Here is a 16,653-nt window from a genome sequence, read left to right on the forward strand (position 1 = left end):
GAGACGTCCAGAAGGTGGCAACATGAGAATGGACCTTTTCTGCAGTGGCTCCCCATTTGTGGAGTGCTCTCCGCAGTGCCTTTATTACATATCTTTAGGTGCCAGGCGAAAACGTTTCTCTATAATCAGGTCTTTGGCTAATTAACATTCTATGGCCTTTTAAATGTGTTGGGGGGGTGTTTTTGTTTTGTGTATTTTATGTTCTTGTTTTGCATTTTTCTGTTGTGAGCTGACCTATGATCTTCAGGCTGTATACAAATATAGTAAATAAACAAATAAGCACATGAACCACTGGAGTCTTTGGCTCAGAGACTGGAATTGCGCACAACAATGCAATAATAACAGTACAATTGCATGAGACTTCATGACTCTGAGGTGCAGACATGGATGTGATACTATATACAGCGTCTGCATTTCGGTGTTGTGAAGGCACAGAAGATTTATTGTATCTTCCATAGGCCATAGATGTATTCTTTATAAAGTTGGTAAATCTTTTCATTTAATTACATACAACCCAGTACATCTCGAAGCACCATTCAGTTAAATACTATAGTTTCAGCCAATGCAGTGTTCCAAAGCAACTTCTTCCACTTTGAGATCTTTAGGACCACTTCTAATATTTAGACCAGGGGTGGGGAAACTCTGGCCCTCCTGATGTTGGACTCCTCGTTCCCATCAGCCCCAGCCAGTATGGCTAATGGGAAGGGATGGTGGGAGTCATAGTCCAATAACATCTGGAGAGACCACAGGTTTCTCATTTCTGCATTAGACACAAACTCAAAACTTCTGTTTCACCAAGCCTTGGGTTTCTTTTAGCTTCTACTATTTGCTATGCTGGGCTGTTTAAGCAGGTTTTTTTATTTTTGTTTTATCCTGCCTTTGATAATTTGTTTTATGATTACTGCTATTATTCATGTTTTTAAAAAGTGGGGCAAAATAATAAATCACATAGCATCTTTTCTTTCGAATCAAAGGGAATGGCGCCTTTAAGATGTTGCTCAGGATGGCAAAGACATCAGAACAATCCTGTATCAATCTTGCTTTTTACCCATAAGCAAATGTAATGGAGAGATTAATGGATTAATCAACATGCAATTTGACAGCTTTTGTTTTGCTTTGTGGGACCCACCTCTTTTGCTGAATCTATACTGTTCTGTTCTGGCTGGAAGAGCTTAACTTGTTTTGTAGAGTTGTAACTGTGCATTTGTTTTCATAACTATATATTACATGGTAACCTGCCCTGGGTGTTTATGGTGAAGGGCAGGTAAGAAATCGTATTTTAAAAAACACCCATTTGCAAGGCTAAACTGGTGGTTGTGAAACTCTTCTCCCCACTGCCCACTCAAAAGTTGCTGAGGGTCTTGGCAGACCACATAATGATTTTTTTCTGCCTGTTGCGGCAATTGCAGCGCACTGTGGTAGTTGCTGTATGATTTTTAATTGCGTTTTTGCAGACACACCGTAAAATAGCTTAATAAAGCTTGTCCACAGACCACAGTTTGGGAATTAACACCAGGGGAGGCTGGTCCATTAGTGTGAATGCGCCCTGACCCACCAACCTCAGTCTGCCCTTAGCCAGCCCACATCTGTCTCCCTTCCTACTTGCAGCAAGTCCAGGGGTTTGTATTAGCTGTTGGCTTCCTCCCTCTCAGTCTCAGTGTTGCCCTTGTAGATTTCAGCAAGGAGGGAGGAGAACAGAACCAGAATTAGTTGGCTCTGCCTGCCATTGGGTCTGGGTCTGGTTAGTGGTGGCACTGCCTATTGTTGGTCTCCACACCTTAAACCCTACCATTCCCATGAGTACTAGCCACTACTGGCTAGTGGTGAGAGGTCAATTTGGCCCTCCCTCTCAGACACTGAAAGTGCATGTGAGGGATCACACTGTGTAGCCCCAACAGGTCAGCTATGCCTCCCCGGTTGTATGTTTGGGGATCATATGGAGGGGAATCTACACGGGGGGGGGGGGGCGAGTTGGGATCCTGGGCCACTCACGATCCCACCTCACATAAAGGAGCTCTGCACATCTACTCCTCAATATGCAATTAAATGCTGCTCAAGTAAATGTTCAATATGCAAGCTGGCCTTTGCCCTGCAACCCATTATTTCTTTACAAGGTGGCCCACAAATTGTTGCTACTCTGCACAGGCAAAGCAAGTTATTTCGTTCTAAGGGACTTTTAGCAGGACAAATGTCATGACCACTTGATGGCGCCAAATGCCACCTGGCGTGTTGGTTGTCAGGACCGACATCTGTTTACTGAAAAAGAGGGAATGCCAAGTTTTGAAAGTAGGCACTGCCAAGTATTAGACATTAAATAAAAGCAGTTTCAGGAAGCAGCTCCCAGTTTTACAGTGAGAGACAGAGAAGACCAGATATTTTATTTTCCATTCTGTTTGCAACCCTTTCTGTTGCTTTGGTTCCAGGAGAAGCAGAAGGATGCTAAAATCAGGCAATGGCTGTACATACGCTAACCCAGTTATAGCATTGAAATGCAGTTTTTCTTAATCCAAAATAGTTTGTGCTTGTCCTCAACATGCTAGCTGCAAGATAGCTCAATTGGTGGAGCACGTGATTCTTAGTCTCAGGGTCTTGAGTTCAAGCCCCACGTTGGGCAAAAAGATTCCTGCATTGCAGGGGTTGGACTGGATCAAACTGCAAGGAGTTTTTATTTTCAGAGTGAAACCAGTTTCTCAAGAAGCCCTATTCAGGGGCGAAAAAATATGCACCAGCTGATATGCACCTGTCCTGCCCCCCCTTCATTATTTTTCTCTAGCCCAGCATGACATCTGGAGGTTTCTGCACTGGCTACCCCTGTTTTAAAGAACCGGCCATCCCCATACACTCAAAAGCGGGACTCAAAAGTTACCTAAGTATACTAGCGGCACCAGTAGTAGCACCACAGGCAATAGTACTGGTAGGTAAAGGGTAAAGGGACCCCTGACCAGTCCGGTCCAGTTGTGGCCGACTCTGGGGTTGCGGCGCTCATCTCGCTTTATTGGCCAAGGGAGCTGGCGTACAGCTTCTGGGTCATGTGGCCAACATAACTAAGCTGCTTCTGGCGAACCAGAGCAGCGCACGGAAATGCCGTTTACCTTCCCGCCGGAGCGGTACCTATTTATCTACTTGCACTTTGACGTGCTTTCGAACTGCTAGGTTCGCAGGAGCAGGGACCGAGCAACGGAGCTCACCCCGTCGTGGGGATTCGAACCGCCGAACTGATCGACAAGTCCTAGGCTCTGTGGTTTAACCCACACCGCCACCCATGTCCCTATAGTACTGGTACCTGGCAGGTAAACAAAGTACAGTGGTACCTCGGGTTACATACGCTTCGGGTTACATACCCTTCAGGTTACAGACTCCGTTAACCCTGAAATAGTGTTTCAGGTTAAGAATTTTGCTTCAGGATGAGAACAGAAATCGGGCTCCGGCAGTGCAGCGGCAGCAGGAGGCCCCATTAGCTAAAGTGGTGTTTCAGGTTAAGAACAGTTTCAGGTTAAGTACGGACCTCCGGAACGAATTAAGTACTTAACCTGAGGTACCACTGTATAGGTAAAAAATAGCACCGGTACCTGGCAGTACTGGTAACACTGACAGTAATATTGATGCTACCACTCGTAGTGTGGAAGCAAATTTGAATCCTGCTGCCACTGAGTTCATGGTGAGCAGATAGATTCTGAATACCTATAGAAGGGGAGGTGCTGAGACTTTTGGACGCAGACACAACAGATGTGCAAACCGCCCAGCCTCCCTCTCTTTGCACTCCCCCCCCCCCCACGGTGCTATATATGTCAGTGAGAGGAGGGGCGGTAATCCCCCTCCCCAGCCTCCCACACGCGATTTCCCTGCCTGCTGGTGGGCACAGCCCGCCAGATAGATCTTGCCGGGGGGGGGGGCTGGGCTGGGGGAGTCCCTGCTCGGTGATTGGCTCTTCCGCGGGGCCAGTAGCCCTGGCCGGGCTCGGCGCCCGCAGCCAATCGGGAGGCGGGGACTGTGGGGCTCGGGAATGCCGCGACGCTGGTGGAGGCGCCGGGTGTGGAACGAGCGGCGGGCTGAGCTCGCGCGCATCCTGGGCGCCGCTCCGTTTCGACGATGCGCCCGGCGCTGCGCGCGCTCGGGCTCCTCCAGCTGCTCCAGCACCTGGATCTCGCCAGCGGCCAGACGGGTAAGTGGCCGAGGCGGAAGAGGGACTGGGAGCCGGGCTGGGAAACTCCTGCGGGTGGGACGCCGTCCGAGCAGGACTTGGCAGAAGGGGCAAGGAGTTGGGAGAGGCGGCGGCGGGAAGCCAAGCCAACATTGTAAATGCTAAGTGAAGCGACGCCTGTTGCCGACACAAGAAAGGGCGATCCATAAGACCGATAAGCACACAGTCTTGAAATCGGGGGGCAGCTGCTTCGCTGCTTTCGGGCGGGCTGCAATCTTACATGGCAAATTCCGGTTGCACAATTGCATCCTGATGGGGAGATCTTGCGCAACAAACCCGTTTCTCGAAAACATCCGATTTTGTTTTATTTTTATGCCTGAGTGGAGATAAGGAAAGCGGCTGCTGGGAAGCCTGGGACGCCCTTGCAGTGATGCATCCTCGTCTAACCTCCCTGTAGTAGATGGATGCTCATTTCATAGAATCATAGAACTGTGTAGAGTTGGAAGGGATCCCGAGGGTCATCTAGTCCAACCACCTGCAATGCAGAAATGTCGACTGAAGCATTCATGAAAACCTCCAAGGAAGGAGGGATTTCAATACACAACCAACATCCTCCAATCTCCCTGCAATGGAATCAGGGCGAATGCTCACTAAACAGGCTCTATGGAAGCAACCGGAGATGGAGATCCTGTGGCCAGGATGACAGCTCTCATCGCCCCTGACCATTGGCTACTCTGTCTGGGGCTGAACATCAAGGGCCACAGTTTGTCCCTATCCTCCTCCTCCCCCCTGCCGAGTTCTCCAAGGGCAACGCTGAAACTAAGGTGGAAGAAGTTGAGAGCCAGTGCCTTCGCCCCGCTAGGACTGGGTGCAAGGGAAGAGGTAGGGGCAGACTGAGGCTGGTGGAGCACTGCCCCCCTTTGTCCAAATGAGTGTCCGTGGGCTAATTGTTAGAATAAACTTCCTCATGGTAGGGCTTAGTGCTTTGCAATGTGGTGGGCACTCCTTCACCAGAGGGGCTTTTTAAGCAGAATCTGGACGGCCATTTGTCAGGGGTGCCCTTGTTGTATCCTGCGTTGCAGTTCTTGTCCAGAGCAAGGAACTGAACCAGACGAACTCAGAAACCTCTCCCAACTCAGCTGAGTTTCAGACCCATTGAAATGAATGAACAGGACTAAGTTAGGTCCATTCGTTTCAACAGATCCCCTCTGAGTAACACTGAGTTGTGTACTGCCCTATGTTTCTTTGGCAGACCTGGTTTGGTGGCAGTAGGTTTCACCCGTGGGTGGGGTGGGGTGAGCCAGAAATGGTAGACCAATCATTTTTGCAGGTGGGAGTCCTAATGACAATGTCACAAGTGTGTGAGCCGCTCTCTAGGTTCTGTTGGTCAAAGTGTGCATTTAAAAAGACTCTTTTCTATTCTTCCATAGATAAAGGAATAAGAATGGGATAGGATTTAGCGTGGCATCTTCGCCCCTCGTGTCCCTTTTTACTGATTGCCAGAGCGCCTTTCCAGAAGTTGCATTGGCAAGCTTTGCCAGGGAAACATGGGGCAAAGCATCTTCACCCCGCATGTCACTTTCACAAAGATAGGTTGGCTGGCGATGGGTGGGTGTGGGATGGCGGACAAAGTTGGGTTGGCTATGCACACGTAGCATTCCCCCCCCCCCAATGCTGGGTGCAACTCGGTGCTGCTGGAGCCTGCCCATCCTATTGGAGAAATGTGCAACACAGGTCTGGAGCCATGACTATGGGGCGATAATTTCCCAGGCCGGCCTTTGCCAACCTGGGGACCTCCAGATGCTTTGGACTACAACTCCCATCAGCCCTAGCCAGCACTCACTCCCATCAGCTGATGGCGGCTGTAGTCCAAAACATCTGCGGGGACTCGGCTTGGCGAACTTGCTGGCCTAGGCTCTCATTCCAGATGGCAGCACTAAGAGGATCTGTGGAGCTTAGGGTTAAACAGCTGGGCAAATCTTAGAGGCTTCTGCCTGCAGTCCCTGTTTTCTTATTCCTGTTCCCTTCAGAGCTTGTAAGCTCATTTGCAGAGCTGCACAGCTCAGTGAATGATACTCAGCTGCAATCCCACACAACGAACTAGGGGTGAGGAACCTATGGCCCTCAAATCCTGCTAGACTATGGCTGCATGCACACCATTCATTTACAGCACATTCCCTCTCCCAAGAAGCCTGGGAGCTGTAGTTTAGCCTTCAGAGAGCTACAATGCCCAATAGCCTTAAGAAAACTACATTTCCCATGATCCTTTTTTTTGGGGTGGTGGGGTGAAGTGTGCTTCATGTGTATCATGTTGTATAGACAACCTATGTCTCCCATCATCCCTGATAACTGTTTGTAGCTGATGGAAATTGCAACAAGTTATGCGGAGCCATGTATTCTCCTGCCCCTGCTATGCACACTTACCTGGCAAGCAGCGCAGATACCTATACCTGGAAAGTGTTGACTCCTGAGTCTTGGGCAGCAGAATGGCATAGATGGGGAAGCCCGGCCCCTTCTCTAGCTGGTCTTTTGGACCCATTCCAGGCCACCCACCCTGTTCACACTCGTCATGAGTGTTTTCATCTGGCAGGGGCATGTCTTAGAACTCTGATAATGTCTCTTGGTTGCCTGGATGGAGGAGAGAGAGAGAGAGAAGCGGGTGGGCATGTGTCGTAGAAACCAGCTTACCGTACAAAGATAAAATTCACATCCATTGCTGTCATAGATTGGTTGGATGCAGAGGAACTTTATTTATTTATTTATTTATTTATTTATTTGGGACGCGGGTGGCGCTGTGGGTTAAACCACAGAGCCTAGGACTTGCCGATCAGAAGGTCGGCGGTTGGAATCCCCTTGACGGGGTGAGCTCCCCTTGCTCGGTCCCAGCTTCTGCCCACCTAGCAGTTCAAAAGCACATCAAAGTGCAAGTAGATAAATAGGTACTGCTCCAGCGGAAAGGTAAACGGCGTTTCCGTGCGCTGCTCTGGTTCGCCAGAAGCGGCTTAGTCATGCTGGCCACATGACCCGGAAGCTGTACGCTGGCTCCCTTGGCCTATAGAGCGAGATGAGCGCTGCAACCCCAGAGTCGGCCACGACTGGACCTAATGGTCAGGGGTCCCTTTACCTTTTTATACACCACTATTTGACTGTAAGGGACGTGGGTGGCGCTGTGGGTAAAACCTCAGCGCCTAGGGCTTGCCGATCGCATGGTCGGCGGTTCGAATCCCCGCGGCAGGGTGAGCTCCCGTCTTTCGGTCCCAGCTCCTGCCCACCTAGCAGTTCGAAAGCACCCCTAAGTGCAAATAGATAAATAGGTACTGCTTTATAGCGGGAAGGTAAACGGCGTTTCCGTGTGCTGTGCTGTGCTGGCTCGCCAGAGCAGCTTCGTCACGCTGGCCACGTGACCCGGAAGTGTCTCTGGACAGCACTGGCCCCCGGCCTCTTAAGTGAGATGGGCGCACAACCCTAGAGTCGGACACGACTGGCCCGTACGGGCAGGGGTACCTTTACCTTTTACTATTTGACTGTAAAAGAAACCTCAAAGCGGTTTACAAAGAGGTGGGTGCTGGTGGGCGGATAAAATTATAGGTGGAAGAAAAACAGTTCAAAACAACAAGTTGAATAATTCTGAAAGACTTTAAAGCAGCAATAAACTTTGTACGAAGAAATCTCCGCAAAATGGTTTGCAGTTCCTGTTGAAAGTTTTCAGGCTGAATTTCAGCTGTCTGGAAATCTTCTGTTCAATAAAGTATGACATGTTTGTGCTTCACAAGTTGAAGCTTTGCAGTCTACAGTCAGAAGTAAGCAACACTGAGTTTAAGGGAAGCAGAGGAAACAGCACAGGACTACAGCCAGTCATGCTGATCCTAATAAATTACCGTATTTTTCGCCCTATAGGACGCACCGTCCCATAAGGCGCACCTAGTTTTTTGGGGGGAAATAAAGGGGGGGGAATTATTTCCCCCCCAGGCATGGGGCTGGGGCGGGGGAGGCCCGAGCTTCCCCTGACCCCAGCCCCCAAACAGGCAGCTCTCTGCAAGCCGTGGGAGCCCAGCGCTGGCTCCCGCTGCTTGCGGAGAGGTCCGCGAAGCCTGGACGCGCTGATCTCAGCGCGCACAGGCTTCGGCATGCTGGCAACTCTCCGCAAGCAGCGGGAGTGCTCCCGCTGCTTGTGGAGAGGTCCGCGAAGCCTGGAGAGCGAGAGGGGTCGGTGCCCACTGACCCCTCTCACTCTCCAGGCTTCAGTGAAAGCCTGCATTCGCCCCATAGGACGCACACACATTTCCCCTTCATTTTTGGAGGGGAAAAAGTGCGTCCTATAGGGCGAAAAATACGGTAGGTATTGTGCTATGTGCTGCTGCACCTCTCTCTCTCTCTCTCTCTCTCTCTCTCTCCCCCCTTGCATTTTTGTACCCTTCCACAAAGAAGTCGGTCCCTCAGTATTCTAGAGTTGATGCCCATGCAAATAGGACTGCTTTAAACTGATGCTTGTGCTCATCCAATGGCTTTACAAAGAACTTACAACTTTAATAGATGAGGAGGAGGATTTCAGCATCACCAGCAACCATAAGAAGACAATAGATACTCCTGATAGGTATAGATGTCTAGTCCACACACACACACACACACACACACACACACACACCATTAAGCCAGTAGAGAGATGACCTTCAAGTGGTGCTTCACATCACTTCTGGGAACCACAGCAAATAAATTGCAAAAGAACCCTTCTATATACTCATCTCAAAAAAACCAAACAAGCACAGCGGCCATGATGAAATTTTATTCCTCTGTGTCTCTCTCTGTGTGTAAAATATTAGTTCTGAGGTTTTAGGTCTTAATCCAAAAGTAAGGACTCCCCACCCCCATCCCCCCGGTAGCATCTGTTGTATTTTGTCTTCTCCACATCCTGTTGAAAAATATACCGCCTGGAATTTGCTGACCAACATGGTAATGTCTTCCTGCTGAATGAGCTCCAGAAAAATGCAATGACTTGTGCACTGGGAACCTTCAGTATCTGAGTTGTGTCTAATTTCTTTATAAGTGGTTTTTGTTTGGTTTTTTGCTTACGTTTTTTGCCAGTGAAATTTCCTGGGAATTGTGACTCCCTCTTCTAACTTGGAATTTCCCACTGCTTCCCTCCAACATAGTTATGAAAAGTGTTTGGGGGGTTTTTTGGAGCGGGGGGGGCTGTATCACTACTGCTGTTATCATCTAGCAAGCTTGTACCCAGCATTGCTCGGAAATAGTACACTAAAAAAAACCACTCCAGTTTTGAAATCAGTGGTTAAAATCAGAGCAGTTTTGAAAGGTTCAGTTCTTCATCTTGATTCACAGTGGTGTGCAAATGTATCCAAACATAGAGAGAAACCTGCTCCTTGATATCAGAAAGCATCATTTGTCTTAAAAAGTGTCCAAGTGCACAGTCTCTGACAAATTGGCTTGTTTTGCCTTTGGAGCAACGATTTTAAGGAGTAAAGTTTGGGGGATGAGAAGTTAAATTCTTCATGGGAGCAAACTCTTATCTGACATAATGTCTGGTTTTAATAACTGTTTTAATTTTGGAATGTATTTTATTCTGTTTTATTTGGTTTATATTTTATAATGGCTTTGTTGCATAGCAACAAACAACTTTCCAAAATATGTACTGCGGTATATTTCATCTATGAATGGCTTCCCACGAGGCACCCCAAAGCAATTTGCACTACAATAAAAACATATATAGAAAAACCTGCATGTGTGAAAACGGTTTAAACATTTGCATATATAAAAAAACCAATTAAAACCAATTGTAAACAGTTTAACCACAACAACATATATATAAAATAAATTCAGATCCACACAGATACCAACTTTATCTGACTTTGGGCCACTGCAAAAAAAAATCAGGGGCAAAGGCTGAGTAAAAGGTGCCAAGGCAGGAAAGGGGAGGCTCAGATCCACAAGCAGGCACCTATGTTTTTAGACATGCATACTCCACTGCCACCACAAATCTGCCCCCACAACCTGATGATTGTTCAAGCATGGGAGAAACCCTCCATCCCACCGCAGGGCTTCCTTTCTGCAGAATTGCTCACAGCTTTCTATAAGATTTTGAACAAAAGAGAAAGGTGGGAGGAATCCACTGTTCACACCTGGCTGATGCCCATTGGTACTGGTAAGGTGGAAACAGTATGTGGAGCCAGAGCCTCAAGCATCCATGGCAGATGGCCATCCCACCTCTGCTTAAAAGCCTCCAAGGAAAGAGTGTCCGCAACCTCCCAGGTTGTCTGGAAGCTACTCTCAGCAGCCTCAGACTGCATAGCCAGTGGTCAGGGATGATTATAGTCCAACATCTGGGGACAGCTGAAGAACATTGGGAGATGGTAGCAGGACTGTGGGTTGGGCTGGCATGGACCAACTGGGTGACAACCTGCTGGCTCCCTCCCCAAGCTCAGACCCCTTATCTCTCCATGCCCCCCCCCAAACAGTTCTCAGAGCATAACCAAATCAGCCACCTCTTGTTTCTATATTGCTTTGTATTTTAAAAAACAATTTCTTGTGTTGCGCTCATTATCAAGCACTCGTCATCCGGTCTAGTTTTCCTGCTGGTGTTCTTCCACTGTTTTTCTCCCCCATCCCTGCTGAACGCAGGCAGAGTAAATACTTTATTGGACCTTTCATCTTCATGCATTCGCCAGAGAGAGCGCGTCCACCCGCAATGTTGTACAGCTAAGAAGGAAGCCGATAACCAGCAAAGCCAGAAACTTGTGGAATTGTAGGAAATCTTTGGCCAAGCAGATTACCCTCTCCCTCTCCCAGGCCCTTGATTAAACTCTAACCCGACTCATAATCTCATTCATCTGCATCTTCAATCAGGATAGTGGGCCATAGTCTAAAACCAATTCCCATAAATACCTTACTCCCCGACCAAAGACAATTATGTTGATACACACACACACACACACACACACACACATGCACTGCCTCTTGCTTAAAAAAAAAAAGTAGATGGACCGACGATCAGATAGTAGACAGAACTGAAAGCACACTGAATGCTCTTACCTGTCAAAGGGATCATGTGTAATCCAAAATTTTATATCTCTAAACTTGATAAAGCACCACAGCTCTGCATTAAAACAGCGTAAGTATTGCATACTAAAAGATTGCCCTCTGTAAGAAAGTTGCAACTGATGGAATGACAAAGGTGTACTTTAACAGGTCATGCCCTGTGTTTTAATCATTGAATCATCTGATGCAGTCTTCCCCAGCCTGGTGCACTCCAGATATTATTCAACTCCACCTTCCATCAGCACCAGCCAGGGTGGCCAATGGTCAGGGATGATGGGAGTTGTAGTCCATGAACATAGGAAGGCTACCTTCTACTGAGTCAGACCACTAATGTATCTAGCTTAGCTTTGTCTATATTAACTGACAGTTGCTCTCCAGGTTTTCAGGCCGTAGGGAATTTTCCACCTCTATCTGGAGATGCTGGAGGGTTGAACATGCAGAACAGATGCTCTGTCACTGAGTTCCCACCCTTCCCATTCTGAATGGCCACAGGTCAGTAGCAGAACATCTGGAGGGCCTTAGCTTCCCTTAGAGAACCCCTGTCGAAAAGGTAGGAGGGAAACACAATATGCCATTTTTCCTTAACCATCCTGTTTGGGAGAAGGATTATGTGGCTTTCAAAGCTGCAACCAGGTACACGCTTCATTTGGGAATAAGCCCCAATGTACGAATAAACAGGATCTTATCTAGATCTCTGATCAAGTTGACTGAGGCCTGTACCAACCATGTGATGGTGGGGGAGTAGAGTGGGCTTTGATATATTCCTAGCCAGTTGCATTTTTAAATAAAATGATGGGGTTTCTGTTCTAAGAGGCTAAAAGGAATTGGAGGAGAAAATTAAGCAAACTGAGGGCTTATCTAGTTTGTGTTGCTGCTTTTCCCTGGGAAAATTTGCAGTTTAGCGCTGAGTGGTCACGGCAGTAGATAGTTCTACTGCAGTAGAAAGATGAAGGTAGTTGATCCCAGCTAAGCCAATAGAGGGGGCTTTACTGAGTGGTAGAACATCCGCTTTGCACGCAGAAGGTCCCAGGTTCAAGACTGGGAAAATGAGATTGGAGGTGGTAGGAACATCGTGCGCTATTGGTCGATTTAGCTCAGTACTGTCTACACTGACTGGCAGCAGCTCTCCAAAATTTTAGGCAGCATTCTCTCCCAGGCCTAGTGAGAGATTCTGGGGTTCAAACCTGGGATTTTCTTTTTTTTTGTTTGTTTTATAAATTTTTATTAAGCTTTTCCTTTACAAATAAATCCATGCAACCATGTTTACAAATTTCCTGTTTTTGAACTTCCACCAGCACATCCCTCAATCATCCATTTTTCTTATCTTCACGCATTTTCTATATGATATTGCCAATTTAATATTATCTTTCCATCTCTATTTCTTTTTTACAATATACCTTATACTATCACAAAGCCTCCTTAAAACCCACTAGCGTTGTCTGTTCATCACAGATAGTTTTCAGATAATCCGTGAACTTTCCCCAGTCCTCGATGAATTTGTGATCTTTCTGATATCTGATTTTTCCAGTCATTTTATCCAATTCTGCATAATCCATAAGTTTCATTCTCCACTCATTCAAGGTCGGTAGTTCCTCTTGTTTCCATTTTTGGGCCATTAATATTCTTGCCGCTGTTACTGCATACTGAAAAAGTTTGTGATCACTTCTATTTATCTCTCTTCCTGTTATTCCTAACAAAAAGGCTTCTGGTTTTTTTACAAACGTGTATTTAAACATCTTTTTCAACTCATTATATATCATTTCCCAGAAACCCTTTACCCTCTTACATTCCCACCACATATGAAAAAATGATCCTTCTTTTTCTTTACATTTCCAACACTTGTTACATGTTTTGAACATTTTTGCTAACTTTACGGGTGTAATATACTATCTGTATACCATTTTCATAATATTCTCCTTTAACGCCATACATGCAGTAAATTTCATATTTTCATTCCATACTTTTTCCCAATCAGCCAACTGTATATTATAACCAAAATCTCTGGCCCAATGTATCATAACCGACTTTATCTCCTCATCTTTCGTTTGCCATTCCAAAAGTATTTTGTACATTTTTGACATTGTCTTAACATCATTGTCAATTATCTCTGTTTGAAATTTCGATTCTTTCTCTATATATCCCCTCTCTTTAAGGTCCTTTTTAAACATTTCATTTACCTGAAGATAATGCAACCAATCATAGACATGATCTTTAACTTGTTCATATGGCTTCATTTTCCATTTCCCCCCCTCTTTAATTACTAACTCTCCATAGGTAATCCAATTCCCTCTCATATTGATTTTCTTTACACTCATTACCTCTAGTGGTGACAACCAGTGTGGAACTTTGGGTTCCAGTATATTTTTATACCTATCCCATATTTCTATTATGGAGCTCCTGAAAATATGATTATCAAAACCCTTGTGACTTTTCTTCTTCTCCAACCATAAATAGGCGTGCCAACCAAATCTATTATCAAAACCTTCTAAATCTAATAGTTTGTTGTCTTTTAGTTTTATCCACTCCCTTAACCAACGGAGACAAGACGCTTCATAATATAATTTCAGGTCTGGCAGGGCAAAACCGCCTCTTTCCTTAGCATCTGTTAATAACTTAAATTGTATTCTTGGCTTTTTGCCCTGCCAGATATATCCTGAAATCATTCTTTGCCACTCTTTGAAGATCTTTGTTCCCTTGATTATAGGGATCATTTGAAACAAAAATAACATCTTTGGAAGCACTGGGATTTTCTGCATGCAGAACAGATGCTATCCGCTACCAAGCTATGGCCCTTTCTCTTAATTTCCCCCATCATGTCTAGTAGTCTACTAGTCATGCAGCCTGCAAAGGATCAGGTAACAAGTGATGGAGAAGCTGCCGGTTAGAGTGGGCAATTCCTGAGTAGCCGGACAGATCATTTGACGTGATGCAAAGCAGCTTTCTGATGTGCTTGGCACTCCGTACTTAGTGCTGGTGTACATCAGTCTTATCTCCTCACCTTCCAGGGGATGGTTGCGGTCACTCGACGCTGACGCCTTACAGCGGGACTCTGACTTCCAAGAACTACCCTGGCACTTATCCTAACTTCACGTCTTGCGAGTGGAAGATCCGCGGAGCTGCGGGGAGCTCCCTCAGCCTGATCTTTGGAGACATGGACATTGAAGCCTCAGAGCAATGCAAATCCGGCTTCCTACTGCTTTCTTCCCCATCGGATGGAACTCACTTTGGTAAGAACAACCGTTTGACTTCTCGGTCGTAAGGATCTCAGGAGTCACGGACAGCTTGGGGTCATGGGAGTGGAGCACACTCTGCAGTGGGGTCAGGAAGGGGAAACGCACACATCCTTTTCACATGGAGGTAAGAGGGAAAGAGAGGGACACGGGTGGTGCTGTGGGTTAAACCACAGAGCCTAGGACTTGCCGATCAGAAGTTTGGCGGTTCAAATCCCTGCGACGGGGTGAGCTCCCATTGCTCGGTCCCTGCTCCTGCCAACCTAGCAGTTCGAAAGCATGTCAAAGTGCAAGTAGATAAATAGGTACCGCTCTGGCGGGAAGGTAAACGGCGTTTCCGTGTGCTGCTCTGGTTTGCCAGAAGCAGCTTAGTCATGCTGGCCACATGACCCAGAAGCTGTACGCCGGCTCCCTCGGCCAATAAAGCGAGATGAGCGCCGTATCCCAGAGTCGGCCGCAACTGGACCTAATGGTCAGGGGTCCCTTTACCTTCACCTTTAAGAGGGAAAGACGGTGGCTCCGTGGGAGAGCATTCGCTCTGCCTGCAGAGGAGCTCCAGGTTCAGTTCCTGGCAACTCCAGGTAGGACTAGGAAGGTCCCTTCCTAGTCCTACCCCTAGAACAGGGGTCAGCAAACTTTTTCAGCAGAGGGCCAGTCCACTGTCCCTCAGACCTTGTGCGGGGCTGGACTATATTTTGAAGGGGTGGGGCAAAGAACGAATTCCTATGCCCCACAAATAACCCAGAGATGCATTTCAAATAAAAGGGCACATTCTACTCATGTGCAAGCACGCTGATTCCCGGACCGTCCACGGGCCGGATTTAGAAGGCGATTGGGCTGGATCTGGCCCCCGGGCCTTAGTTTGACTATCCATGCCCTAGAAAGCCACTACCAATCAGTGCAGACCAATGGTCTTCAACCAGTCCAGACCTGAGACTCCCACATTCATGTATCCCCTTTCGATTTATGCTTAATAGCACTAGCAAGGCACAGTAGTAATCTCAAAATAGCAATTCACAGGGCTATGTACATTGCCACTAAATGAAAAGCAGCAAGGAACTTCCCCTCTGACCTAACCCTGTATCCAGTTCCGGATTTACGTATAAGCTAAACAAGCTATAGCTTAGGGCCCCACTCTCTTGGGGGCCCCCCAAAAAAAGAAAAAGGGAAAAAACCTGGATGTACATTTCCAAAATATAAGATAAAAAACAAATAAAATAAAACCTACAAACAGCAACAGTGTTTTGTGTTGTGGAGGCTCCTATGATGTAAGTAATGGGCCCCGCCTGCTAGCCTGCTCCCTAAAATATCACTTGCTTGCTCATTTCTATATATAGTGGTACCTCGGGTTACAGACGCTTCAGGTTACAGACTCTTCAGGTTACAGACTCTGCTAACCCAGAAATAGTACCTCAAGTTAAGAACTTTGCTTCAGGATGAGAACAGAAATCTCGTGGCGGCAGTGGGAGGCCCCATTAGCTAAAGTGGTACCTCAGGTTAAGAACAGTTTCAGGTTAAGAATGGACCTCCAGAATGAATTAAGTTCTTAACCCGAGGTACCACTGTATAGGACGCCTACATTCTGCTTGTGCAAATGGCTTTAGATACCTATGAGGTCCATAAATTACCATAGAGCATATATTCAACACAGTGGCAATTTGTTGTTGACAAAGGACAGCTGGACATATAAAGGGCCTCATTACCTTCAGTAGCTTGGGCCTCATCAAACCTAAATCCAGCCCTGCCTATGTCTGGTTGCAGGGAGAGGGGTGAGTGTGATGTGGGCCATCTCACCTGCTAAAGCCAAGCTGCTGCCATCACTTCCTGGGCCCCCGGTTATTGCTATGATGGCAACTGCTGTGCGTCCAAGCTACCCACCAGAGTGGGCCCTTATTCAGTCTCATCCCCAGCATATTTCTATTCTGGGAGAAGTCTAAAAAGCCACAGAAATGGACTAAAACATGAGCAGAGAGTGTCCCTGCTCCATAGAAACACATATAGACTGGCATGGCTATAGGGAGGAATACGGCTGGCCAGAAATAAGCTTCCTTTTGAAAAAGGCTCTTGCCTTTCTCCTGCTATTTTCTTACAACAATTTAAAATTCAATCTTAAATACAGTTAAAGCGCATTATTGTCCCAGGAATAGAATGGCTCTCCCCCACTCCCTTATCTGCTTGGAAAAGCAAGAGGAGCTCAGTGAAATGAACCGGTCTTTTCCATCTCTGATTTCT

At 46.9% G+C, this 16,653-nt stretch overlaps 1 protein-coding gene across 2 annotated transcripts in view; it reads left to right on the forward strand.

The window, feature by feature from the left end:
* The first annotated feature begins 3,826 nt into the window (after window positions 1-3,826).
* The window catches only part of LOC310768640 (discoidin, CUB and LCCL domain-containing protein 1-like), a 43,550-nt gene continuing 30,723 nt past the window's right edge, over window positions 3,827-16,653 (forward strand). The window contains exons 1-2 of one of the 2 annotated variants that reach the window (XM_083627170.1): window positions 3,827-4,162; window positions 14,197-14,418. In XM_083627170.1, coding sequence (XP_083483296.1) covers window positions 4,090-4,162; window positions 14,197-14,418 — 295 coding nt within the window. In that variant the 5' untranslated portion in view covers window positions 3,827-4,089. The remainder of the gene's footprint in view (window positions 4,163-14,196; window positions 14,419-16,653) is intronic. The other variant, XM_083627171.1, reaches the window with a different exon arrangement.

The sequence above is a fragment of the Podarcis filfolensis genome (assembly GCF_964270895.1).
Source record: "Podarcis filfolensis genome assembly, chromosome: 8".
NCBI classification, from domain to species: Eukaryota; Metazoa; Chordata; class Lepidosauria; order Squamata; family Lacertidae; genus Podarcis; species Podarcis filfolensis.